The sequence below is a fragment of the Eulemur rufifrons genome, chromosome 8 (assembly GCF_041146395.1).
Source record: "Eulemur rufifrons isolate Redbay chromosome 8, OSU_ERuf_1, whole genome shotgun sequence".
Classification (NCBI taxonomy): Eukaryota; Metazoa; Chordata; class Mammalia; order Primates; family Lemuridae; genus Eulemur; species Eulemur rufifrons.
Genome location: NC_090990.1, coordinates 73,195,656 through 73,223,489, shown reverse-complemented (window position 1 = coordinate 73,223,489; position 27,834 = coordinate 73,195,656). Strand labels below are relative to the sequence as shown.

Sequence of the window (27,834 nt, the reverse complement as noted above, 5' to 3'; positions counted from 1 at the left end):
CTATTTTTTTGTAGAGACAGGGTCTTGCTTTTGCTCAGGCTGGTCTTGAAGTCTCAGGCTGAGTGCCCACACCCAGGCTGTTGGTTTTATTTCCAAACGAGAAGTAAAAGCAAGGCAAATTTATAGATTTTAAAGTATTCACTTTTAAATTATGTCTGTCCTTTTCTGTATTAAAACATCCTTTTTCTTATGAAATTGTGGTGCTAGGGCTGGATGTGGTGGCTCATGCTTATAATCCCATTGCAGGAGGATGGTTTGAGGCCAGGAGTTTGAGGCCAACCTGGGCAACATAGTGAGACACTGCCTCTACAAAAAATAAAAATTAGCCAGGTGTGGTGGCACATGCCTGTAGTCTCAGCTACTTTGTGGTCTGAGGCAAGAGGATCACTTGAGGCCAGGAGTTTGAGGCTGTAGTGAGCTATGATTGAATTCAGTGCACTCTAGCCACAACAGAGCAAGACCCTGTCTCTGGGGGTGGGGGTAGGGGAAGCCAGATATTTGATGGGCTTTTTTGGTTTGTTTTTTGTAATATTTGGCAAAATAAAAGGCTGTCAGCCCCGTATATTGCTCTTCAAATTAATTTTTAACAAGTTTTATAAGATACAAAATCTGCTTTTAAACTGCACAAAATCCTCACTGGCCTTTTTGCTGCACCACAAATTAATTATAGTCAGTTATGTGTCGCTTAACAATGGGGATATGTTCTGAGAAATGTTTCATTAGGTGATTTCATCAATTTCATCATTGTGCGAACATCACAGGGGGTACTTACACAAACCTAGATGGTAGCCTGCTACGAATCTAGGCTATATGGTATAGCTATTGCCCTTAGTCTACAAATCCGTACAGCATATTACTGTACTGAATACTGTAGGCAGTTGTAACACAATGGTAAGTATTTGTGTATCTAAACATAGAAAAGATACAGTAAAAATATGGTGTTATAATTTTATGGGACCACTGTCTATATGTGGTCTCTCGCTGACCAAAATGTTATGTAGCAAAGGATTGCATTTTACTTTTTGGGTTTGCTTATAAAATTCAAGATGTCAATCAGAGGTTACATTGGCAGTTTTTACTATCTATCATAGTATTATAATAATCCTTCTTCATTGTAAACATGTAGGTTAATTAGTGTTTTGTAGATAGAACCTGTTGATTGTGACCCAGTAAGTTTGTCCTCAAAAGGTAATCTCATTTCTTATTATGTATTGCAACTTGCCTGGTGTGTTTATTTGTTGCATTTCCAGTTGTTTATTACTTTATCTGTACAGTAATGAAGAGAGCTTTCCCTGCCTGTCCTGTTTGCAGTTTATCTTTTTAAGCCGCCAAAGACAATGTGGGTTTTGTGCTTGTTAATTGTTCTTTGTATTCATCCAACTTTCACAGTTATCCTCTGAAGTGTTCCCTAACACTGGTTAAAATGGCTATTATCTGGGTTTTCATTGGTTGTTTTGTCATTCAGTGTCTTAAAAGTTCATTATTAGGACTCTCTTGTTAAGCAACTGCTAGCTCCTATGTCCTTGAAAGGGACCTTGATGAGAGATAGGAACAGAACTGGCTTTATTATGGATCATAACTTTTTTTGTTTATAGGAAAGTGTAAGTACTGATACAGAAGGGAGGATGGGGATTTTGTCTTTCAGTTGGTACTCAAATGATTAGCTGCTGTCTTTGGCCTGATATGGAACATTTGCTGTGTCAGAAATGAATCCATGGCCAGGTGTGCAGTGGCTCACTCCTGTAATCCTAGCACTGCGGGAGGCTGAGGCTGGCGGTTGGTTTGAGCTCAGGAGTTCGAGACCAGCCTGAGCAAGAGTGAGAGCGCATCTCTACTAAAAATAGAAAAATCAGCCGGGTGTGGTGGTGCGTGCCAGTAGTCCCAGCTACTCGGGAGGCTGAGGCAGGAGGATTGCCTGAGCCCAGGAGTTTGAGGTTGCTGTGAGGTAGGCTAATGCCATGGCACTCTAGCCCGGGCAACAGAGTGAGACTCTGTCTCAAAAAAGAAAAAAAAAAAGAAATGAATCCAGTAGTCTCATAAATTTTGCTAGTGAGTTATTTGAACAGTGTTAGCAGATATGGGATAAAATTGAGGCTTTAATAACTAGTTATATAATATGATATTTGAATGAAATACATGAGAAAGATGGAAGAAAAATGTAATATCTTCAGGTATACCAGAAATCAAGGTAGTTTAGAAGACTGATCCATAATCTGATGGTGAGAAGATAGATCTTGAAGTAAATTGAAAATGAATTTTAGGGAATAAGCCATGAAAAATGTAATGCCTTTCAATACAGTAGTCTCCCCTTATCCATGGTTTAAGTTACCTGCAGTCAACTGTATTCTGAAAATATTAAATGGAAAATTCCAGAATTAAACAATTCATAAGTTTTAAATTGCATGCCACTCCATTCTGTCCTGCCAGGGATGTGAATCATCCCCTTGCCCAGCATATCCATGGTGTATACACTAGTCAATTAGTAGCTGTCTCAGTTATCAGGTTGACTGTTGCTGTATTGCAGTACTTGTGTTGAAGTATTACCTTATTTTACTTAATAATAATACTTTACTAATAACTTAGTTACTGCTTTTAACTTATTACTTTGCCTAATTTATAAATTAAACTTTATCATAGGTATGTAGGTATAGGAAAACACATAGTATATACAGGGTTTGGTACTATCTACAGTTTCAGACATCTACTGAGGGTCTTGGAACATAACCCCCTTGGATTAGAAGGGACTACTGTATTTATTTGGAATATATGTAATAGATGAATACAAGGTTAAAAACTCATCTTGGATGTCTTTTTGAAAATATGGAGAAGCATCTGTTCTGCTGCATGAACAAGGTTATAAAGGTTGTCAGGCATGATGGTACCATTTATATTTAACATACCACAGGATTAGTAAAATGAGTCAGTAAGTGATCTAGAAATTTAATGATGTTATCAATATTGTGGATAAGTTGTTAAGAAACACCAAAAATAACATATTTGGCATCTCCTGTGTGTCAAGCATAATGATAGGTATTGAGGAGAGATATTGGCGATCTATTCTTCATAGACAAAATTGTTGCTCACAAAATTTACAAACCAAAGGAAGACACAGTTGATATATGCTTGTTTCTGAGTGAAACGATAATTTTTTTAAAAGGGCAAATTAGGAATAGTTTAATTTTTTTTCTTCTTCCTTTGTCTTTTTTTAAACGTATCCACTTGTGCGAATCACCCCACCAAGTTTCCTTCAGTGAATCCCTGTTGTTGTGATATCTTGTATCATAGATTAGTTTTTCTTGTTCTTGAACAGAACATAAATAGAATCATACACTGTGTATTCTTTTGTGACTGGCTTCTATTGGTTAGCATAATGTTTTTGAAATTCATCTATGACGTTGCGCGTATCAGTAATTCTTTCAATTCATGCATATTAATCTGTTATACCACAATTAGCCATTCTCCTATTTGGCTATTGTGAATAAAGTTGCTATGAACATTTGACTACAAGTCCTTTTGTAGACATACATTTTCATTTCTCTTGGGTAAATAACTAAGGGTGGAAGTACTGAGTCATAGGGCAGACATAGGCTTAACTTTAGAAGACATTGCTAAACAATTTCCGCAAAAAGTTATACCATTTTACATCCCAACTAGTAATGTGTGAGAGGTCTAGTTCAGTGACAAATCAGAATTGAGTTTCAGAAAGATTATTTTGGTACAGTGGGATAAAAAGTTGGGATGGAGAAAACACGTAGTAAAGTAATACAATTGAAAATTGGTACGTTCCTGATCCCAGCAATGGGTAGGGAGAGAGAGAAGCTTATGGATTCTAGAACTATAAGGACATGGAATCCTTAGACTTAGTATTAATATGTGGGATGAGGATAAGGGAGAGATTAGGTGGCCCCCATGTGTCTATGATAGACTGCTGAGGATGGTATAACAGTCATTGGTAGAGTGAACACAGTGAAAGAATAAATTTGGAGGGAAGAGGCGGTGATGAATTGTGTTTTGTTTGTTTGTAGTAATTGGGGTAAAAAAAAAGTAGATGAGATATCTCTGGCAGTGTGTAATGAGACAGTCCAGGATGGAATCGGAACTTTGGGGACCCTGACATATAAGAAATGAGCTGATGATGAGGAGTCTTCAAAGAACAGAAGGAATAGCCATTATAGAAGAAAACCCAGGAAAGTGAGTTAACAGAAGCTAAAAGAATAGAACTTTGAAGGAGAGAGGGGCTTGAATATTGTTAATGTGAGTAAGAATAAATAAGACTTTTGGAGGTTTCTTTTATGTCTGTTAAAACTTACGTTACTTGACCCAGAAGTTGCACTTTATGGAATAAATCCTAGAGAAACATACAAATGTGGAAAGATGTGTTTAGAGGTATTCATGGCATCTAGTATATAATGGTAAAAAATTTGAGGCAACCCAAGTAACTGTCAATAGAGGACTGGTTACATAAAATATGGTACATTTATATGATATGGTACATTATATGATACCTGATGGAATATGGTGTATATATACTGTATTACTTTCCTATGCTGCTGTAACAAATTAGCACAAATTTAGTAACTTAACACAAATTTAGCCTCTTACAATTCTGAAGGCCAGAGTCCAAAATGTTTCACTGGGTTAAAGTCAAGGTTTTAGGGCTGGTTTCTTCTGGAGAATCTATTTCCTTGCGTTTTCCAGCTTTGAGAACTGCATTCCTTTTATTCCTTGTGTTGCATTCCTTGGCCCCTTCCTCTAACTTCAAAGCCAGTAGCATAACATCTTCAAATCTTTCTCTGTTTATACTGTCACATCACCTCCCATAAGGACATTTGTGATTATATCAGGCCCAACCTGGATGATTCATGATAACCTCATCTCAAGATCCTTAACTTGGGCCGGGCGCGGTGGCTCACGCCTGTAATCCTAGCACTCTGGGAGGCCGAGGTGGGCGGATCGTTTGAGCTCAGGAGTTCGAGACCAGCCTGAGCAAGAGCGAGACCCCATCTCTACTAAAAATAGAAAGAAATTATATGGACAGCTAAAAATATATATAGAAAAAATTAGCCGGGCATGGTGGTGCATGCCTGTAGTCCCAGCTACTCGGGAGGCTGAGACAGGAGGATTGCTTGAGCCCAGGAGTTTGAGGTTGCTGTGAGCTAGGCTGACGCCACGGCACTCACTCTAGCCTGGGCAACAGAGTGAGACTCTGTCTCAAAAAAAAAAAAAAAAAAAAAAATCCTTAACTTAATCACACCTTCAAAGTCCCTTTTGCTATGTAAGGGAACATATTCACAGGTTCCAGATATTAGGCTATGGACCTGTTTGAGGGGCCATTAATCTGTGTGCCACAAATACAAGGACAGAAGATCAAAGTACATTAAGTAAAAAAAATTATCAAAGAAATATGTATAGGATGATCTAATTTTTGTAAGATTAAAAAACATATATACATATATGTCAGCATATGTATTATTATAAAAGAAATCTTGATGAATATATACCATACTAACAGTGGCTGTCTTTGAGAGAGGAATTACAGAGTACTTGGACTTCTGTTTTTTTTTTCCTGTGCTATTTGGATTCTTAATTAGCATGTATTTTCTAATCAGAAAAATGAAACTAAAGGAGAAAGTATGGTACTGGGTTACATGTTGCAGAAAGATCAAGTAAGATAAGGACTGGGAAGTGTTAACTGGATTTACCAACAAAGATGCTTTTGGTCAGTAACCTTGGTTAAGTGTGGTTTTCAGTAAAAGGGTAGAATAGAAGCCAGTTTGCAATGAAAAAAGTGGGAGGTGAGGAAGGGAAGAGTAAAATGTTAAATGTCTTTCAAGTTGCTTAGCTATAAGGGAGGGAGTATGCTATGAGACAGAGGGTACTCGGGATTTAAGATCCAGTAAGGTGTTTTTTTTTTTGAGACAGCCTTGGTCTGTCGCCCCAGCTAGAGTACAGTGGCATCATTGTAGCTCACTGAAACTCAAACTAAATTCTGGGCTCAAGTGATCCTCCTGCCTCAGCCTCCCTAGTAGTAGGGACTATAGGTGCATACCACCACACCGGGCTAATTTTTCTATTTTTTTGTAGAAGTGGGATCTTTTTCTTGCTCAGGCTGGTTTTGAACTCCTGAGCTCAAGTGATCCCCCTGCCTCGGCTTCCCAGAGTGCTAGGATTATAGGCATGAGCCACCTTGCCTGGCCAAGATCCAGTAGGATTTTTAAATATGGCAGAGCAGCATGTTTAAAAGTTGAGAGCAGAAACTGGAAAGAAGGGAGTGATCGCCTAAGCTCCAGGAAAGTTCAAAGAGCATAGGCTTGAGGTCTTCTGACTTTGGACAGAAGATTTACTTGCCTGTGGTAGGTTAGGTACTCGAGGGTTGTGGATATGGATAGTAATGAACTTTATAATATTTTAGTTTTCAGAGATATGGATATGAGTGGTAGTTAAGTATGTGATGTTTTAGTGTTCTTTAATATTTTCAGATTAAAAAAATCTCTTGCAATCCTAAATGCTTTTTTGGCATCTTCTGAAAATCAATTATTGTGTAGCTATGCATAGTTAGTCTTACTAATGTACTCTTATTGTGTTGACTTTTCCCAGAAATGTCTGATTGTTTCTGTAGCCTAGTATACCGAGGTTCAGATAATAAGACCTTAGTTTTCTAGTATAACATTTTGGGAATTTTTTTTTTTACTATTATCCTTGAAACTAACCACTGCATAAAAAATCTGCTTATATGAATTTGTGTCAATTTTCTCTAGAATGTTACAACAGGAAAGCATTAGAGATATTATTCACTTCAAGGAAACCAAGGTTCAAAGAGCTTTAAATAACTTGTTAAGGCCGCACGTCTTGTTAATAGAACAGGGTACTTTACCTTGCTGAGATGCTGAGGACCTTTTTAAAAATTATTTCATTTGTACTTACTATATTTGTGCCAGGATTTCCTGATTTTTCATAATGTATCCTTCTATTCGGTTTTGATTAAGAGAATGTTTTTCCCCTTGTAATTTTCATTGCTCTTTTTTTTTTTTTTTCTTTTTTTCCCCCAAGACAGGGTCTTGCTCTGTTACTTGGGCCAGAGTGCAGTGGTGTCATCATAGCTCACTGCAGCCTCAAACTCTTGGGCTCAAGCAGTCCTCTCAGCTTAGCCTTCTGAGTAGCCACCACGCCCAGCTAATTTCTCTAGTTTTTGTAGAGATGTGGTCTCACTCTTGCTCAGACTAGTCTCGAACTCCAGGCCTCAAACAATCCTCCTGCCTCAGGTCGCCCAAACTGTTAGGCTTATAGGCATGAGCCACTGAGCCCAGCCACTCTTTTTTTTCTTTCTTTCCTTCCTTTCCTTTTTCCTTTCCTTTCCTGATATAGGGTCTTGCTCTGTTGCCCAGACTAGAGTGCAGCGTTGTGATCATAGCTCACTGCAACCTCCAATTCCTGGCGTCAAGTGATCCTCCTGCTTCAGCCTCCTGAGTAGCTGGGACTACAGGTGTGGGAGCCACACACCCAGCTAATTTAATTTTTATTTTTTAGAGATAGGGCCTTGCTGTGTTGCTCAGACTAGAGTACTGTGGTACCACCATAGCTTAGGGTAGTGTTGAATGTCTGGGCTGGAGGGACTACAGGTGCATGCCACGATGCCTTGCTAATTTGTTTTAATATTTTGTAGAGGTGGAGTCTCACTAGGTTGCTAGGCTAGTCTCAAACTCCTGGCCTCAAGCAATCCTCCTGCCTCGGCCTGGGGATTACAGGTGTGAGCCACAGCATGTGGCCTAAAACTTAAGTCTTGTATTCAAGTTAGATTAGTTGGAGTTGAATGTTTTTAGCCTTGGTAAAATTCTATTTACCTCCAATATAGATAATGTAGTTGTGATGTGGTGGCCATTGATTGCTTTTCTATAATATTTCTTTCCTTCCTCTTTTCTTTGCTTCCTTTCTTTTTCTTTAGAAGTTATTGCTGTAGTTTACAAAGTGGGGAGGTTTCCTTTTGTGTAAAATGGTAAAGTCAGGAAAATTTAAAATGTTTCTCCAGATCTGGTATAGGATTTATATTTAATATAAAAATTACAAGAGATTTTTAAAAATATTCTTGAGACTTTTTAAAAATGCTACTGTTATTACACTGATCTAGGAGAAAAAACTTAAGTACAGTCTGTCATAGGCTATTTTCAAAGAAGTTAGGAATTTTCATGTGATATATTGACAATTTCACTTTCAAATATAATTTCCATTTTAACACTTTAGTTAATTGAATTTCTTTTTTTTTTTTTTTTTTGAGACAGTCTCACTCTGTTGCCCAGGCTAGAGTGAGTGCCGTGGCGTCAGCCTAGCTCACAGCAACCTCAAACTCCTGAGCTCAAGCGATCCTCCTGTCTCAGCCTCCCGAGTAGCTGGGACTACAGGCATGAGCCACCATGCCCGGCTAATTTTTTCTATATATATTTTTAGCTGTCCATATAATTTCTTTCTATTTTTAGTAGAGATGGGGTCTCGCTCTTGCTCAGGCTGGTCTCGAACTCCTGAGCTCAAACAATCCGCCCACCTCGGCCTCCCAGAGTGCTAGGATTACAGGCGTGAGCCACCACGCTGGGCCTAGTTAATTGAATTTCTTAAACAGATAATAAGATTAGTTTTTGGGAAGCCCTGTCTGTCAAATAAAATCTGCAGAGTCATGACATACTCTGGTGTGCTGTGTTTTTACTTTTATGTTCTACAGTTAGTTGGAACTTACCTTCTTATCAATGATTTACAGTTGTCAGGACATTTGTTTTAGGGCTGACTGTTTAGTATTTTGGCTCCATCATTTTTTAGCTAAGGAATCGTGGCAAGTTATTTAGCCTCCATAAGCTTCAGTAAAATCTAAGGGATATTGTGTGGATTAAATAAGGTAATGTTTGTAAAGTCTTGTCACAGTGCCTGGCACATGGTAAAACATATAGTAAATGATGGTGGCAGCATCAGCAGTGGTATACCATGTACAAGTTTTGCTTTTCTGAAATTTAGCTCTAGAGGTAGGGAGGATCAGAGAGAGATAGAAATATACTGTATGCCTGCAGAAAGTATTTTTTTTTTTTTTTTTTTTAAATTTTGGCCATGCTAATCTTCTCTGTATCGTTCCAATTTTAGTATATGTGCTGCCGAAGCGAGCACTGCAGAAAGTATTAACTTGGAGAAATGCGTTGTGTAGACATCTTAGGAAAGAGAATCATCAGCAGTGTTGCCATTATTTCCTGTTTTTTTCCTTTCTCTGTAATTCCTACTCTTCTGTTTTGATTCCTGTTGAAGCCAGTGCTCTCTGTATTTTTGTTGCTTCTGTCTCTGTTTGATAGCTGTTGACTTAAATAAGTGAAAGACATGGTTTGAAATTCTTCTTTGTGGATATTTACAGGCTATGTTTTAAAACCTACATTCCATATTTATTGTTAATATTTATAACATGCAAGACATTGTTATTTATATAATTGTGGTGTTTATTTCTATTTACAGAGTTGGAATAATAATTCCTACAACCTGTTTAAAAGATTGAAGGTAGATATTACATTTGCACCAATCTTAAATCGTACTGTAACAAGATACTACATTTGTACCAACCTTAAATCTTACTGGAACTAGTATAAATAATTTTTTTTTATTTTTTATTTTTACTTGTTTTGGAACAAGCGTCTCCCTCTGTTTCCAGGGCTAGAGGGCCGTGGCATTAGCCTAGTTCACAGCAACCTCAAACTCCTGGGCTCAAGCGATCCTCCTACCTCAGCCTCCCGAGGAGCTGGGACTACATGCGAATGCCACCAAGTCTGGCTAATTTTTTTTTTCTATTTTTAGTACAGACAGGGTCTCACTTTCACTCATACTGGTCTCGAACTCCTGACCTCAAGCGATCCTCCAACCTTGGCCTCCCAGGGTGCTAGGATTACAGGCGTGAGCTATCACACCCAGCCTAAATAATTTTTTTTAAAACTATCTACTCATTTATTCAGTTGTATATCAAATTTTTTATAGGCTGAGTTTCTAACACCTTGAAGAAATATAATGATGTATACAGGTACAAATTAACGACTTTTTATATTTACAATGATATAGGCCATTTTGAAATTTGAGCAAACATTTTAGAATATGCTTCTAAATTTGATATATTGCCATGTGTTTTTGAAGCAAATAAGAAAAGAACTGTCCGGATCTATTTGGCATTACAAATACTTAGATACCCACTCAAAAAATATTGTACTATAGGTTTGTAATCTTGTTTAAGCAGTCAGAATTGCAGTTTAAATAATGATCCCTGCAATGTAATTTCTTGTCATTCACCTACATGCCAGTTTCCCTTTAAGTTTATTGTTCTTTAAAAACTTACTGTGGGCCGGGCGTGGTGGCTCACGCCTGTAATCCTAGCACTCTGGGAGGCCGAGGCGGGTGGATCGCTCAAGGTCAGGAGTTTGAGACCAGCCTGAGCAAGAGCGAGACCCCCGTCTCTACTAAAAATAGAAAGAAATTATATGGACAACTAAAAATATATATATAGAAAAATTAGCCGGGCATAGTGGCGCATGCCTATAGTCCCAGCTACTTGGGAGGCTGAGGCAGGAGGATCGCTTGAGCCCAGGAGTTTGAGGTTGCTGTGAGCTAGGCTGACGCCACGGCACTCACTCTAGCTTGGGCAACAAAGTGAGACTCTGTCTCAAAAAAAAAAAAAAAAAAAACTTACTGTGAAACTTGAGATGCTGGTAAAAGTTAATTTGAGGCCAAGAATATAAGTGATTAAAAAATATGATGTAGGTGATAGAGCTTAGAGTTCTATATAATTATCCATCCATTCATTCTTTCTGCCAGCTTTTGTTGTTGAGTGTCTAGTATATGCTCTGCTAGGCGTATGGAAGGCAAACTAGTACTTACTCTTTGTTCAGAACAGAAAAAACAAGATACTTTTGGACTTCAACTCTGTTCCCTTTTCAGTAGTGCTGCTACCCTGCAGTCCTGACCTTAGTAATGATCTTTAATATTTTACTTTAACATTGTGTTGCTTTCTCTCTTTTATTTCCTTACTGTATATTTTTTCAGATTAGAACATATTTATCCTGTAATGACAAAAGACTCAATTTCCCCTCATTTATGCAAATATAATAATACGTATTTGTTTAAAAAATGTGGAAAAATCAGAAGTATAAGTAATATTAAAACTGTAAAGTTAATGTCTTAAATTCTATTGAATTTTGTTGTGGTAATTGCTTTTGGCAGCTTCTGTTACTGTTTTCCTTTATAGTTCCTCTGCTGGCTTTCCCTTTTAATAAAATCAACTTGGTACTTGCATGCCAGTGTTCATAGCAGCATTATTCACAAGGCCAAAAGGTGGAAACAACCCAGATGTCCAGCAGAAGATGAATGGATAAACAAAATGTGAAATGTCTGTATGTATGTGTATTAATATGAATATAATTCAGCCATAAAAGAGAGTAAAATTTTTTTTTTTGTCTTCAGATGAACTGTGTAGGCTAGAAGTGAATGAAGTTCTGATACATGCTACAACATGAATAAACCTTGAAAACATTATGCTGAGTAAAATAAGGCAGACAGAAAAGGTTATTTTACATATAATCATATGAGTATGATTCCACTTATATGAAATATCTACAATAGACAAATTCATAGAATCAGAAAGTAGAATAGAGGTTACCCAAGGCTGAGGGGAAGGAGAAATAGAGACAGTGTTTCTATTTGAGATGATGAAAACGTTTTGGAAATAGTGGTGATGGTTGTATAACATTGTGAATGTAATTAATACCACTGAACTGTACATTTAAAAATCACTAGATTGGCAAATTTTACATTATATATGTTGTACCATAAATTTAGCATTTTTAAAATTAAAGTCTGTTTGGAATCCTTAAAGACTTGTGGCTAGTTCACAGTTTTACTTCGTATTTTTAAAATTTATTTTTATTTTTTATTTTTAGAAATAGGGTCTTGCTCTGTCACCTAGGCTGGAGTACAGTGGCATCATCATAGTTCACTGCAATCTCAAACTCCTGGGCTCAAGCGTTCCTCCCACTTCAGTCTCCTGAGTAGCTGAGACTACAGGCCTGTGCCATGACACCCAGCTTCTATGTTTAAGTTTTTGAGGAACTGTGATTTTGTTTTTTACAGAAGCTGTGCCATTTGTTAATATATTCCCATTAACATTGCCAACACTTATTTTCTTTTTTGATGATAGCCGTCCTAGTGTGTGTGAAGTGGTATCTTATTGTGGTTTTAATTTGCATTTCTTAATGATTAGTGATGTTGAATATCTTGTTATGTGCTTATTGACTATTTGTATATGTTCTTTGGAGAAAAGTCTATTCAGTCCTTTGACCTTTTTAAATCTGGTTCTTTGAAGGTTTTTTTTTTGTTGTTGATTTGTAGTTCTTCCTTCTAAATATTAATCTCTTATCAGCTATATGATTTGAAAATATTTACTTTCCTTCCATAGGTTGCTTTTTTTTACTCTGTTGATAGTGTCTTCTGAGGCACAAAAGTTTTAAATTTTGATGCAATCCAGTTTATTTATTTTTTTTTTTCCTTTCTGTTGTTGCCTTTGCTTTTGGGGTGAAATCTAAGGAATCATTTCCAAATCATTGTCATGAAGCTTTTCCTCTATGTTTTGTTCTAAGAGTTTTATAGTTTCTGTTCTTTAATTTAGGTCGTTGGTCCATTTTGAGTTATGATGTAAATCTTTTTTTTTTCCTTTCTGAGACAGGGTCTTGCTCCGTCCCCCAGGCTAGAGTATAGTGGAGTCATCATAGCTCACTGCAACCTCAAAACTCCTGGGCTCAAGCGATCCGATCCTCTCATCACAGCCTTCTGAGTAGCTGGGACTACAAGGGCACACCACCATGCCTGGCTAATTTTTTTAGTTTTTGTGGACATGGAGTCTCTCTATTGCCTAGGCTGGTCTTAAACTCCTGGCCTCAAGTGATATTCCTGCCTTGGCCCCCCAAAGTGTTAGGATTATAGGCATGAATGGCGTGCCTGGCCCTTTTAAATAATTTTGATCTTGGATTTCTTTTATCCAAAACTGAGACTTTACCTATTTTATAGAATTATGAGTGAACACTAAATGAGTTAATATTGAGTGAACAGTCCTAAAAAATAAAAATGCTGAGTTGTTAAATCAACCTTGATATTATAAAACAAGGTAACTTAACAATGATAAAGAATAAACGTGACAGCCTAGTTATCTAAATTGTACCAGTATTTTTTTCTTTTTTAAATAAAATCAAATGAAGTTATTGTCTGTTTGAAGGCCTTTTTGGAAAGTAAGATTTGTTATATGGTAATATCCTGACCAACCTTCTGGAATCTCCAGCCTTCAGGAATCAGTCTGAATCAAGAAGTCTCAAGAGGCTAGGCGAGGTGGCTCATGCCTGTAATCCTAGCATTTTGGGATGCTAAGGCAGGAAGATTGCTTGAAGGCAGGAGTTTGAGACCAGCCTGAGCAAGAGTGAGACCCTGGCTCTACAAAAAATAGAAAAATTAGCCAGGCGTGGTGGTGTGTGCCTGTAGGCCCAGCTACTTGGCAGGCTGAGGCAGGAGGATCACTTGAGCCCAGGAGTTTGAGGTTGCATTGAGCTGTGAAGTGATCACACTGCTACACTCCTGCCTGAGTGACAGAGCAAAGGTCATCATGGTGGGAATGGGAAAATGGGAATATTTTGCAGCTCCCATTTCTTCATCTCTCAACTACCATTCCACCTACTGTAATCTGGTTTCTGCTTCCTCAAGGTGAAATGGACTCACTGAAGTCAATAATGTCTACATCCATTGCCAATCTTTCGTCTTGCTCACTCTTGGTAGTGGTTAAGAGCAAAGGATCTCAAACTGAACTGCCTATGGTTGACACTTACTAGCTTTGCGATCTTATGTAAGTTGTATAGCATCTTTATGTCATCATTTCCTCACTTGTGCAATGAGAAAAATAGTAACACATATTTTATAGCATTTTGACAATTAAATAGATTTAACACATATAAAGTGCCTAGAATAGTGCCTGGCACAACTTAAATCCTGAAAAAGTGTTTGCTGATATATTTCCCTCTCTTCTCTTTGAAACTTTGTTTTCTAAATCTCTGTAACACTGTACAGTGGGAGTTGCATCAAATGTAGGTAGTGTTTAGACAGCACAAAGGGCTGGTTAGAATTATACTTTAATGTCCATAAAAACCTACAATGTGGAAACTGTTATAATGGCTTTCAGTACTAAGGATAAGATTGCCATACAATTAACAGAGATACCAAAGGGAGTGATTAGGAAACCACTGTAGATGCTTTTTTTTGTAGGACTGTATGAAATGTAGGAATAATGACAGGGTAGGGGACTGTCTTTAATTATAGTAGTCTCTATGCTTTGCATACTGACTTACACAGAGTAAATAGTAAGTAGCAGTTGACTTGATTTTTATTTTTTTATATATGTGTATGACCCTTAGAAGTGAGCCTAGTAAAAAATAAAACCAAGATCTTGATCTGTGTCCACTCATCTCAAGGAAGGAAAATGAGATGTCTGGTCGGTAGTGCTTCATAAAGCCCAACTTGTGAAAATCAAAGAGTGTAAGAAAATTGTCAAGAGAAAAGGGCCCAGAAAAGAGAAGAAAGCAGAAGGGTGAGTGTAGCACAGATTAGAGGGGTGGATGTGAGCAACAGGCACTTTGTAGAAACCAGTAAGAGACATAAAGTAGTTTTACATCATGGTGTAGAGGTAGAAAAGTCTGTTAGTCATCAATGGCCTTGGAAATGTTTGAGCTTCAGTGTTAAAAGTCATTCATCTTTGGTTCCTGTATTTTTTGAAGGAAGGCTGTAAAATGATAATAGATTATGAGCCGTTTATATAAAGAAGTTGTATGTACACTAATGCTAACTATATTATAAAAGCCATCTTTGTGTTTATTCAGTAAACAGATATGAAAAAATGATAGGAAATATCCCCTTACTCTAAGGGAAAAGATAGAATTACAAAATGACTGGAGAATCTTAAAAGAGAAAAATGACTAGTTGTATATAGCTGAAATGTAGACATTATGAAATATGTAGTGCCACACACACCTTTTTTTTAGGAATTTGACTTTTGACACTTAAAGATCTATTGGGTTTTTGACTCCCAGTCATAGCACAGGTACCCATACTCATGGTTCCTCTTTAGTCATACAATGCCCTTTACCCACAGGGAAGTATTATGCCCTAGGAATGGAATTCGGTTTCACAATATGATTCAGGAAGTAACCATAACTGTGGCCTTTTCTCCTTCATTATTTGGATCTAAAGTTGGAATCTTTAAAAGTCCTTTGTGGGGGTAGTTAAGAGCATCTTTATAAGTTTTAATTAATATAAAGTGATGTAATTACCATGACTTTCTCATGGGAGAGCCTATTCAAATATTGTAATAGTATCTAAAGCTTTTACTAAGCTTTTAAAAAATTGAGATATAATTGATATACCATAAAATTTGCCCCTTTAAAGTATACTGTTCAGTGGCATTTATTCACAGGATTGTGCAACTGTCACCATTAATCAGTCCCAGAACATTTTCATTACCCCATAAAGAAACCCTGTACGTACTAGCAGTCATTCTGCATCCCCCGCCCCAGTCCTTAGAAACCGCTAATCTTTTTGTTTCTGGATTTTCCTTTTCTAGAAATTTTATATAAATAGACTCATATAATAAGTGGCCTTTTGTGTGTGATTACTGAGACTTATTAATGATGATTTTAGTATTTTCTTTTTTTTTTTTCAGACAGAGTCTTGCTCTGTTGCCAGGGCTAGAGTTGCCATGGCGTCAGTATAGCTCACAGCAACCTCAAACTCCTGGGCTCAAGGGATCCTCCTGCCTCAGCATCCTCAGTAGCTGGGACTGCAGGCAAGCACCACCAGGCTCAGCTAATTTTGTCTATTTTTAGTATTGATGGGGTCTTGCCCTTGCTAAGGCTGGTTGCAAACTCCTGAGCACAAGTGATCTTCCCGCCTTGGCCTCCCACAGTGCTAGGACTGCAGGCATGAGCCACTGCGCCTGGCCTATTTTAGCATTTCCAATGTCTGTTTACTTTTAAAAATAAATGCATAATGCTTCTATAAGGTAGACAGTAATTTTGTTACATAGTTGCATTGTCAGTTTTATTATGTCTTCAGGACCTCAACTTACTGTAGGATGGGGGAAAGAGGTTCAGAGGTGGCAGGATAAAAGTTTGGAAAATTAGACTTAAAGGGAAAAAAGGACATAATGAAAAATAATTCAGTCTTGTGGACTTTCTAGAACCATGAATATTAAACTGTATTGAATTGCCTTTGTAATTAAATATTCCAACTATGTTTAAGAAATTAAAATTTGAAGATGAGTTGTTGAGCCTTCAGTAGTTATAGGCTTAATCCCATTTCAGCAACATTGAAAGGATGTCAGAATCGTGCTGTTGATTATTCTAAACTCTTTAAATGGAAACCTGTTACTACACTGTGCAAAGGGATATAATAAATTTGTTTTAATAAATTAAAGCAGTTAATAGGTGTCTTTTGCCTTTGCAGCAATTAATTTGAGAAATGGACTTTTATATAATGGAAATGTAAAACATTAATTCTTGAAAGTTGTGAGTATATTTGAAATTAATGGTTAATATTAGTAAAAGTATTCCATTTTTCTTTAGATTTTATACGTTAGATGTTTTGTTTTTAAATAGGATAGTGTGCTTTTGGGATGCAAATTTGTGCCATTTTCACAATTGAATTTGTAGTTGTAGCTCTATAGGTAAGGTCAGTAGAATAACAAATTACACAGTAGGCTATCCTGGTGCCCACCGTGGCCTATACCATTTCCTGGCACAAAGAAAGTTAGTTTTGGCTATTCTTTGATTCGTATGTGGCCTTTTGCCTTGATGAGCTATGCTGATCTATGAGTTGTCAAGAAGGACTTCTTTTGCCTGGAAGCAGGCATAAATGGTCTGCCCCAAGCTTCTTTCCCTTTAGTCCCATACTTCATTCTCCTTGTTTTTCTTGGGGGTTCTTTCCTCAAAAGTAAGAGTCTCTTGGTCCCTTCTATAATACCATTCCCAAGGAAAGTAAGTTCTAATAGGGGAATATTACAGAAAATGAAAAGAAAATGGGAGATATCCTCAGGTTAATAAAACTCTTGCCCCTAATTAGCACTTGAAATTGAATCTTTGTCTTCTTAGAGGCTCCATCCTCATGTTGAGTGGCTGGCTTAACCATGTCCTTGGAATTTCTTTTCCATTTTATCCTTTCCTTACATTGAACTTTGCTGCTAAGTTGAGGTGGAGGAAGTGGGGACAGAGAAAGAGTCATATATATATGTTGAGGTGAGGAGGAAAGCCTTGGGTAACCCATGAGAAGAGTAGTACCTGCTACCAGAAGTCTGGGTGGGATTTTTATTTGTATGTATGTGTTGGTCTTTTAATGTGTATGTGTGTGTATGATTATGAATTGCTATATGTAAACCAAGGTTGGCTCAGAATTTGTGGATTCAGAAAGTAATTTAAAATGCTTTAGCCATTTACTTGTTGAATAAAATTTAAGATCTCAAAGCACATAAAAACACTTCATAGTTTGTAGCCTTTATATGTCTAGGCACTTCACAGTCAACAAGCTCTTTTAATGGTAATTTTTAAAAACTAAAAGCCCTGTCATAGCTTATTTTTTAAACATATCATTAAGAATATTTATCTTTGTATAGGTATTCAGATACAATTACTGTTCACATTGTTTTACATTACTGAAGTGATAATGCCTATTTGAATATTATTTGTATATAGTTTCGCTTTCAGCTGAATTTATTGTATACGTATCTGCTTAGGAGGTTGGAATGGTTTATGAGAAATATGTGGATGTATGTATAATTTATTGAATCTTAGAGAAGAAAGAAATCTTGAAGGCTTTTCCTGTTCTGATTTCCCACCTCATTAACTCATCCTTAACTAACTCTTCGCATTTGGCTCTGATAATTGCTGCTTTAATGTAGCTATTGATAGAGAATGAACTACTCTTTCTAGGCATCCCATTCTATTTCTGAATAACTGTTTGAAATTTCTACCTTGAAACTCTCTCACTCTGTTAACTCAAGCTTTTATTATAGTTTTGTTTCTCTAGAGCTAGCCACTCTTCTATAACAATGCTATAGGGTTTTGAAGACAGATTGATCAAGGGTCTATTACATTTCATTTATGCTGAACAAACCCAGTTTTTGTTGATTTTGTTGATTTCCTTATCTTGATCACCTAATGGGCATGTTTTAATTCCTTGACTTTCAAATGACTGGAATGCCAGTGAAGAATACATTTTACATCCTGACTTAATACACCTGTACCTATACATACATATAATACACATTTTTAATATATGTGTAACTGAAACAAAAAATTTTATTAGGTAACATATTCTGCTCTTTTTAACTTTTAAAGCATTCTGGTGTTACTAATAAAATGATCTTATCACTTCCTGATGGGTTTCAGTGTGTAGTTTGGAAAACACTGTTCTGATTTGTTCAGCTACAGAACTGAAATAGGTTTCAGAAGCTGGATGTTAGGATAATGGTTGCTAAAACAGGTTTTACCTTTATCACCTCAAAGAGAATATTCTGATGGTGGTTATTAAGTAGAATTTAATAGGCTTATCAAGTTTTTGGTAATGAGTGCCGTAAAACTAAAATATATGCAACTTTTATTTTTGTCCTTAGGTGGCGACAGACAAGGTTGCAGAAAAGCTGAGTTCTACTCTCTCATGGGTGAAGAACACAGTATCGCATACAGTCAGTCAGATGGCCAGTCAGGTGGCAAGTCCATCTGCTTCATTACATACCACGTCCTCATCTACCACACTGTCAACACCAGCCCTTTCACCATCTTCCCCATCACAGTTGAGTCCAGATGACTTAGAACTCCTGGCTAAACTGGAGGAACAAAATAGGTGAGTGAGGTTGCTTGGCATTCCTTTCTCTAATTATGATACAAACTCCACCATTCATATTTACTCATATTAAGAATGTTTATTTTCTAGTTTTTGGCTCTTTGTCAAAATTACTTAACAAAAGTATTCAAGTCTGTTTAGGGGGGAGGTTAGTCTTAAAACAGACTAAAATTTTCTTCCAGCTGAAAGAACTTTAGAGATTTGTTTTCTTAATATAGCAAATTCCCTAAATATTTCTTGAATTTTATCAATTTTTTTAAAGCAAATAAAACTACCACTTTTATTTTAAACTCTCTAAATAGTTCCCTTGGTTAAAGCATAAGATAATACAATCCAGTATAGATGTCTGATTTGTGGTTTTAGAGTGGGAAATCTTTTCATAAATTTATCCATGGAAGGCAAAATATCCTTTTCTCATAATGGGCATGAAATAGAATAGTTGTCTCCTCTGCTTCAGGAAGGCAAACTATGGACCTTGTGTGCCTCTTCACTGTGTTATTGTTGGGAGCTCTTTAGGGCATCATCTGCCAAAAAACATAGTGAAGAGCACCTTTTTGTGTTCAGTCAGGGTGTGTAATGCTACTGGCTTTAAGGGTAATGACAAAAATATCTTTTTAACAGCCCCTTTGATGTATACTTACTGTCATAAACTACATATACTTAAAACATACAATTTGATAATTTGTGACCCATGTATACACTTATGAAATTGTCACCAAAATGAAGAAAATGAACATTTCCGTTATTCCCCTGCCTGTCCCAAGCTGCTACTATAGATTAATTTGCATTTTCTAAAATTTTATATTAATGTAGTTTATTTAAGTCTGTTATTTTCTACTGTTGTTTCCTGTAATTTTTCTGCCTTCTTTTGACTTTATTGAATATTTTTATGATTCTATTATATCTCCTCTGTTGATTTATAAGCTATAACTCTCTTATTTTAGTGGCTGTGTTAAGATTCATAGTTAAGATCTTTAACTTACATGGTCTTGCCTTTTGAGGGACATTATACTACTTCATGTGTAGCATAAGAATCTTAGAATAGTACACTTGCATTTCTTAAGTTCTTTGTGCTAGTTTTGTCATACATTTTACTTTGATACGTGTTATAAACCCCAGTATTTTAATGATGTTTTGTTGCTTTCTCTCTTGCATTGTTTTCAATGCGAAATTTGTTATTCTTTGTATATCATGTCTTTTTTCTCCTGCTTTATCACTATTTTTAAGCAATTTGCTTCGTATCTTATCGTAGTTTTTTTTGTGTGTGTTTCTTTCAGTTGTGGTTTGTTAAACTTCTTGTAGATTTAGAGTTTTTTCAAATTTGGAATTTTTTGGCCAGTTTTTTCTTCACATTTTTTTTTTGTCCCTGTCTCTCTCTTCTTCAGAGACTCTAATTACACACATACAAGGCTACTTGAAGTTGTTCCACAGGTCATTGATGCTTTGTTTATTTTTTGGAAAGTTGCTATGTATTCAAATGCACTAATACTGTCTTCTGCCTTTTGTAATTTGCTCTTATTCCCATCTGTTGTGTTTTTCATCTATCACATTGTAGATTTATCTTTAGACGTTGGAGCTGAGTGTATTTTGTATGTCTGTTAAACTATCAAACATGTAGAATACAGTTATAGTAACTTTTTTTTTTTTTTGAGGCAGAGTCTCACTCTGTCCCCCCAGGTAGAGTGCAGTGGCGTCATCATAGCTCATTGTAACCTCACACTCCTGGGTTCAAGGGATCCTCCTGCCTCAGCCTCCTGGGTAGCTGGGACTACAGGAGTGCACCACCACACTTGGCTAATTTTTCTATTTTTATAGAGACTGGGTGTTGCTCTTGCTCAGACTGGTTTTGAACCCTTGACCTCAAGCAGTCCTTCTGCCTTGGCCTCCCAGAGTGCCAGGATTACAGGCATGAGCCGCCACACCCATCCTATAATAAATAACTGTTAATGGCCTTGTCTGGTGATTCTAACATTTGAGTCAATATTGGTTTGCTTTTGATTGATTGATTTTTTTTTCTCCCATTATTGGTTATGTCTTTCTGTTTCTTTGCATGCCTAATAATTTTTGATTGGATGCCTGACATTGTGAATTTTACCTTGCTGTGTTTGCCTATTTTCCTGTAAATATTCTTGAGTTTTATTCTGGTATGCAGTTAAATTAGGAAAGAGTTTGCTCTAGAGTAGCACACAGCCTAAGACTGTCATTCCCCACTACTGAGACAAGACCTTTTTGTGTACTCTACCCAATGTACCTTGAAACAGTAGGTTTTCCAGTCTGGCTGGTGGTACTATTATTCTTGGCCCTGTTTGATTGTTGGCCAAGGTTACATCTAATCTTTCTCTGGCCTTGAGTACATGAATGTACTGATCAGTTCCCAGTTGAATACTTGATGTGATCCTCTGCTAATCTTTGACAATCTCTGTGTAGTTCTTTCCTCTCTGGTACTCTGAACTGTGAACTCTAGCCACCCCGATCTAACTGCAGTTGAGTACCTGAAATGTGGCTTGTCTGACTTGCAGGGACCCTCAGTTCCATCTCCTCAATTTAGGGAGTATACCAGGCTCTGAATTTTCCCTACCTGTGCCAAGGCCTGGAAACTCTCACAAGGTGGGCAAGATGGCAATCGTAGAGTCTACCTCACGTATTTCCTGAGTCTCAGAAATTGTTCTCCATTGTTGTCTATTGTCTAAAGTCTTGAAAACCATTGTTTTCACATAATATCCTATATTTTGTCCAATCTTTTTTGGTTTTATCAGGTAAGAGGATAAATCTAGTCTCTGTTACTCCATCATGGCAAGAATGAAATAATTTTTTTTAATACAGTTTTACATTTCCTTGGCATGGGGAAGAAGTCTGCATAAAATTAGAAAAATTGGTTTATATTATTTGACAATTAGATTTAGGAGTTAATACCATATATAAATATATTCTGAATGTTACCTCTGCTTAGCTTTTACAAAATTTTGCTGCTGAGGTAATTGTTGACATTTTTGTCCGCAGACTTGGTGCCTTCCTGTTGATGTAGAGACAAAAAACAGAGGCATAAAATAAATTCATGGGAAACAGGATTTAGGAACTAGGGGTTTTGAGTCTGAGCTAATTGAGCCACATAAAAGAGGAGCTAATATCAGCTCATGCAAATCTGGTGATAGAAAGTGCCCCTCTCTGATGATCATTTCCTAGAATGTCCTTTTAAAGGGTTTTCTTTGGCTCCCAGCACTTGATGGATAAGGTAGAAAGCTGAGCGTATGTATACCATGGAGTACTACTCAGCTGTAAGAAACAATGGTGATATAGCACCTCTTGTATTTTCCTGGATAGAGTTAGAACCCATTCGACTAAGTGAAGTATCCCAAGAATGGAAAAATAAGCACCACATGTACTCACCATCAAATTGGTTTCACTGATCAACACCTAAGATCACATTTAGGAATAACATAGATTGGGTGTCGGGCAGATGTGGGTGGGGGAGGGGATGTGTGTGTACATACATAATGAGTGCGATGCACACTGTCTAGGGGATAGACACGTTTGAAGCTCTGACTCAGGGGGGCAGGGGGCAAGGGCAATATACGTAACCTAAACTTTTGTACCCCCACAATATGCTGAAATAAAAAAAAAATGAGTGTGCCCATGATGATAACTTTATGAGGGTTTAATGTGTGTGTATGTTTTTGTTTTAACTGTTTACCCCTTTGCTTACTACATTTGAAAGATTTGAGCAAAACTTTTTGTTAGAAGTTTTGGGAAGACTTTTTAACATGATATGTAGATTGGTAAAATTTCTTGGATAAGATGAAATTGGAAGAGGAATTTGAACAAAGTGGAGTGTTAGGTTGTGTGTGAAGGTTGTTATGAGCAGATAGGTTCTTAGAGAAAAGAAAATGACAAGGACCATTAAATAGAGCAAAAGGAGATATTAGATGGAAAAATTGGGGGGATATGAAGTTCGGGCAGGACTAGCAAAGTAAAGCACTTTAGCACCTAGATTGTGCTAAAGGGTATGAAGGATTTGTAAGTTTTGAATTAGTTCATACATGGATGAAATGGTTTACAGTAAAGATAAATTTTGGGACTGAGTTTCTAAGTGACCAAGCTTGAATTTTTTTTTTTTATGGTTGTGATTTACAATTACTGTACAACTAAAATATACAAAACAGTACATTAAAAATTGTTGTAGGTGAGGTGGCGGGTATAGATAAACTTATTCCCAAGCAAGTCACAATTTACCCCAGAATAGCAAATGTGCTTGATATATATGTTAACAATTAGATAATAACAAGATTTGTTTAAAGATGTTCATAAAAGAGACTGTTTTTTTTTTTTTTTGGATACAGAGTCTCGCTCTGTTGCCCAGGCTAGAGTGCCGTGGCATCAGCCTAGCTCACAGCAACCTCAAGTGATCCTTCTGCCTCAGCCTCCCAGGTAGCTGGGACTACAGGCATGCACCACCATGCCTGGCTACTATTTTCTATATATTTTTAGTTGTCCAGCTAATTTCTTTCTATTTTGAGTAGAGACGGGGTCTCGCTCTTGCTCAGGCTGGTCTCGAACTCCTGAGCTCAAACAATCCTCCCACCTCAGCCTCCCAGAGTGTTAGGACTATAGGCGTGAGCCACCGCTCCCGGCCTAAAAGAGATTTTGACTAGGATCTGAAGAAATAAAGGGAGCAGAAGGTTAAGTCACCCTTTGTTCTTGTGTGGAAGTAGTAAAAAATTTGAACTTTTTTGTATTCAAATTTGAGGCATGTACGCGTTTTTTTTTTAAATCATTAAAATCCAGAATCCATGGGAAGGCTTTATGTATAGAGAATGGGTGAATGTAATGACATCCTGTTTTTCCTTAGGAGAACAATCCTGATGGAAAAACACATCTTTCTGACTTAAATAAAAAATAAAATAAAATGACAAACACTAAGATCTAGCTCTCTTCCTCCTGTTCTGCCCTACCACCTCACCAACATATCAAGTCTGGAAAAAAATTGTAAGAATAATAATTTAAAATCTCTCTATTTCTGTGGTTTGTAATATAGATGTGTAAATTACATATCTAAAGTAAAAATTATAAGAAACAACTACTACTTGTAGTGTAACAGAGTAGATGCTTTCATTTAGGATTTATTCTTCCCTTCCCCAAATGTAGGTGAGTCTCTGGTTGTGTTTTAACTCTCTTTGATTCAGAAAGTATAAAAACAGCAATATTTAGAAAATCAAAATTTAAGAAACATAAAAATATCAAATTCTATAAAGAAACTCTTTTTTCATAGTTTTACTATAGCTTATTACTTTTAAAAAATAAAAGCATGTGGCAGTTCCAGAAAGATGTGAAGAAATGGTTTAATGCAATATCAAAGATCTGTTTGATGAAAGTTAATAATTGATAGCTTTAAAGTTGAACTAGGACAGTTTTTCCCCTTGTGTGTTAAATATGCTTTCTTTTTCATTTTAAAAATACAAAGGCTTTGTCAGAGATGAATATGTGGAGGTAAGTTCAAGTGTAATAGCAATGAATTTTAATTAAGGAGGGAAAAGTTGCTAATTTAAAGTTTGAGCAAGCATTATTTGCGTGGCCTAAAAGTTTGGCATTGCAACCATATTTGTTTCCCTTTATATTCTGTTACTTGAAATCATTTTTTGCTTTTTAGCATATTTTTGGGGCTGAGATATGATAATGAAGAAATGGAAAGTGTTCTTTTAAACTAGTAAATGTATTTTATGATTTTTTAAAAATATAGTAAACAGGAATCTTTGAAATGTTAATTTATGTATCTTTTTATTTTACCAGCTTCTAGATCTGCATTGTCTAGCGTGGTAGCCACTAGCCATATATGGCTATGAACATGTGAAATCTGGCTGGTTGACTTGAGATATGCTATACGAGTAAAATATATACCAGATTTTGAAGACTTGATTTGGGAAAAAAGTACATCTTATTAATTAAAAAATTTTTGATTACATGTTAAAATGACATTGCAACTATATTTGGTAAAATCTTAAAATCAGTTTCACCTTTTAAAAAAAGTGTTTAAATGTAGCTATTAGAACATTTAAAATTACATGGGTGGATTGCTTTATATTTCTGTTAGGCTGATTTAGATGGTCTGATGTTGATCTTACATTTATAATTTTACCACCACAGCGTTACCTCAGTTTTCCTAAGGAAACTCCATAAAACATCCAGCAACACTAAGGAAGTGAAAAACTACCAAGCAAAACAGATATTTTCAAGTCTTTATATTAAAGAGTCATGTATTTTTAATCATAGGAAAGGCTCTTAGGTCCTCCTTTGAACTCTTTATTCTTTTTGTTTTCATTAAGGATTATTTTAAATTTTTTTATCAGTTGTCTGATTTCCTAAAGAATTTGATAACATAATTAAAAGAACTTCTTATACCAACCTTTCTGTGGCAGCTAGCTTAGCTTCAGATAGTCTCTTTTAAAAAAATAAAGAAGTCAGGCTGGGTGTGGTGGCTCATGCCTATAGTCGTAGCGCTTTGGGAGGCCAAGGTAGGAGTAACATTTGAGGCCAGGAGTTTGAGACCAGCCCGGGCAATAGTGAGACCTTGTCTCTACAAAAAATTTTTAAAAATTAGCTGGGCATAGTGGTGTGCACCTGTAGTCCCATTTCCTCAGGAAGCTGAGGTGGTAGGATCGCTTGAGCCCAGGCATTCAAGGCTGCTGCACTGTAGCATGGGCGACGGAGCAAGATCCTGTCTCAAAAAAATGAAATAAAATAAAATTAAGAAGTCTAAGAAGTTATGTCTGCTAGGCTTGTTTGGAATGTCTATATAAAGTAATCTCTAAACTTGTTAGTTTCTGATCAGAACATTTGGGAGAAGCCTATAAGCCTTCTCCAAGCCTTCATCTTAAACAAAGCCAAAGAAGACTCCCTGTTTTTCAAAATTGGAGAGATCCTTGTCATTAGGTACCTCTCTTCTGTGTTGTCTCTGAGTTGTTTGCTGTGCCAATTCCTTGTGTTTTCTCTCTTTTTTCCCCTAACATCAGACTGGTACTGTATCCTTGTGTATTCTCTTTATTTTCTCCCTTTTTATAGTTTTTCTGTTGCTCTAAGGTATGAATTTGTGCTTGATGTTTTTAATAGGAAAGAGTGTGACTCCTCTCTGATGCCAGCATGTGGTTTTGCTATGGTCTGAATGTTTGTTTCCCTCCAAAATTCATGTGTTGACATCTAATCCCAGATGTGACAGTATTAAGAGGTAGGACCTTTGGGAGGCTTCACTCTCATGAATGGGATTAATGCTTTTATAAAAGAGGCTTGAGGGAGACCTTTTGCCCTTCCTGCCATGTGAGGACACACAGAAGCCATCCACAGTGAGGAACAGGCCCTCACCAGATACCAAATCCGCAGATGCCTTTAACTTGGACTTCCTAGCCTCCAGAACTGTGAGCAATAAATTTCTGTTGTTTATAAATTACCTAGTCTAAGGTATTTTGTTAAAACACGTTTGTTGTTACTCATTTTCCTTTCTCTCTTAGCTGGCAAGTTGCTGTCTTTCTCCCAGCACATTCATATCCTGTTTCTTTGGCATAATACTACAAGAGATTTTTGAATCTTGTTCACACATGTTTAAAAAGTGGCTCCCTCTGTAATAAGGCTTTTTGCTTCTAAATGTTAGTGTGTTTAGCTTTCCAGGTGTTTTTCTCATATAGCATTTTTTTCTTCCTTAGCTCCCTTAGATCTTTCCTTAGCTCCTTATAAATTATCTTAATAGTTTACAAGTTACCAACTTGCATGTTGACCGATTGCTGTTGTGTCCTGCTCTCTAAGTTATGGTATCCATAGCAAAACATTATGCTGAGTACAATAAGATATTCAAAAAGTTTATATCAGCTGTTTGCAAATAATTTCCAAATTTCTGTTTGTAGTCTTCATTTCCGTTTTGAACTTCAAACTTGTCTTTCAACTGCTGTGCTTATTATCAACATGGATGTTCCCTAAGTCCTTCAAACTCCAAATACCCAAAAGAGAACTCATTCTTTTTCCTCTCTTCCTTTGTATTTTTTAGTAGTAGCATTTTATACAGAGAGGCTTTTTCTTTGATGTTTGTCACATGCATGCTGCCATACATAAACTACTGTTTTCTCTCATATGTCCATCATGAAGCATGCACTCTGCCATTTTCCTTAGCTAGGTGGTCCCTAGCTAAGAAAGAAAGAGGAGAAAGTTTGTTTCTTAGAAGCAAAGATATGGTGAAGATCATCTGTCAAAGATAAGACCTGGACTACTCTCCGCGTTGGAATATTTTCTTGTTCTCAACTTATTTCTCAGTCCTACCCATTAGGGAACTGGAAATGCTTTCTCCCTACCAAGTAAGGAGAAAGCTTCTGGAAGCAACCAATTCTAGACTTTCTTCATCTTTGATGTTATTTGAAGTACAACTGATTACTTGGCTTCAGCACCTGCATCTCAGCTGTTGTGTGATTGTAGCCATTTTGAATGGCTTCCCTTAGATCTGGAGCAACTCTAAGAGAACCTTAAGAGTTGCCCATTTAGGAGACTGAAAATAGCATATTCCCCGGTTAATAGAAATACAACCTCTGATGTCTTAGTCTGGCAGCATTCTGGGAGAATGAACAAATCTGAGCCTGTGAATTATTATTATTATTTTTTGAGACATGGTCTCCCTCTGTAACCTGGGCTAGAGTGCGGTGGCATCATCATAGCTCACTGCAACCTCAAACTCCTGGGCTCAAGCGATCCTCCTGCCTCAGCCTCTTGAGTAGCTGGGTCTACAGGCACATGCCACCACACCTGGCTAATTTTTCTATTTTTTGTAGAGATAGGGTCTTGCTGTTACTCAGGCTGGTCTTGAACTCCTGGCCTCAAGCAGTCCTCCCACCTTGGCTTCCCAAAGTGCTATGATTGTAGCCATGAACCGCAGTGATT

General features: G+C 36.8%; 1 protein-coding gene and 1 pseudogene across 3 annotated transcripts in view; one reads left to right on the top strand and one right to left on the bottom strand.

The window, feature by feature from the left end:
• EVI5 (ecotropic viral integration site 5) overlaps nt 1-27,834 on the top strand; it is a 180,763-nt gene that overhangs the window by 5,922 nt on the left and 147,007 nt on the right. The window contains exon 2 of one of the 3 annotated variants that reach the window (XM_069478215.1): nt 18,698-18,927. In XM_069478215.1, the coding sequence (XP_069334316.1) occupies nt 18,779-18,927 (149 nt within the window). In that variant the 5' untranslated portion in view covers nt 18,698-18,778. Of the gene's footprint in view, nt 1-18,697; nt 18,928-24,378; nt 24,412-27,834 lie in introns of those variants that run through there. The other 2 variants (XM_069478214.1, XM_069478213.1) reach the window with 2 other exon arrangements.
• LOC138391101 (U6 spliceosomal RNA) lies at nt 9,050-9,144 on the bottom strand (annotated as a pseudogene).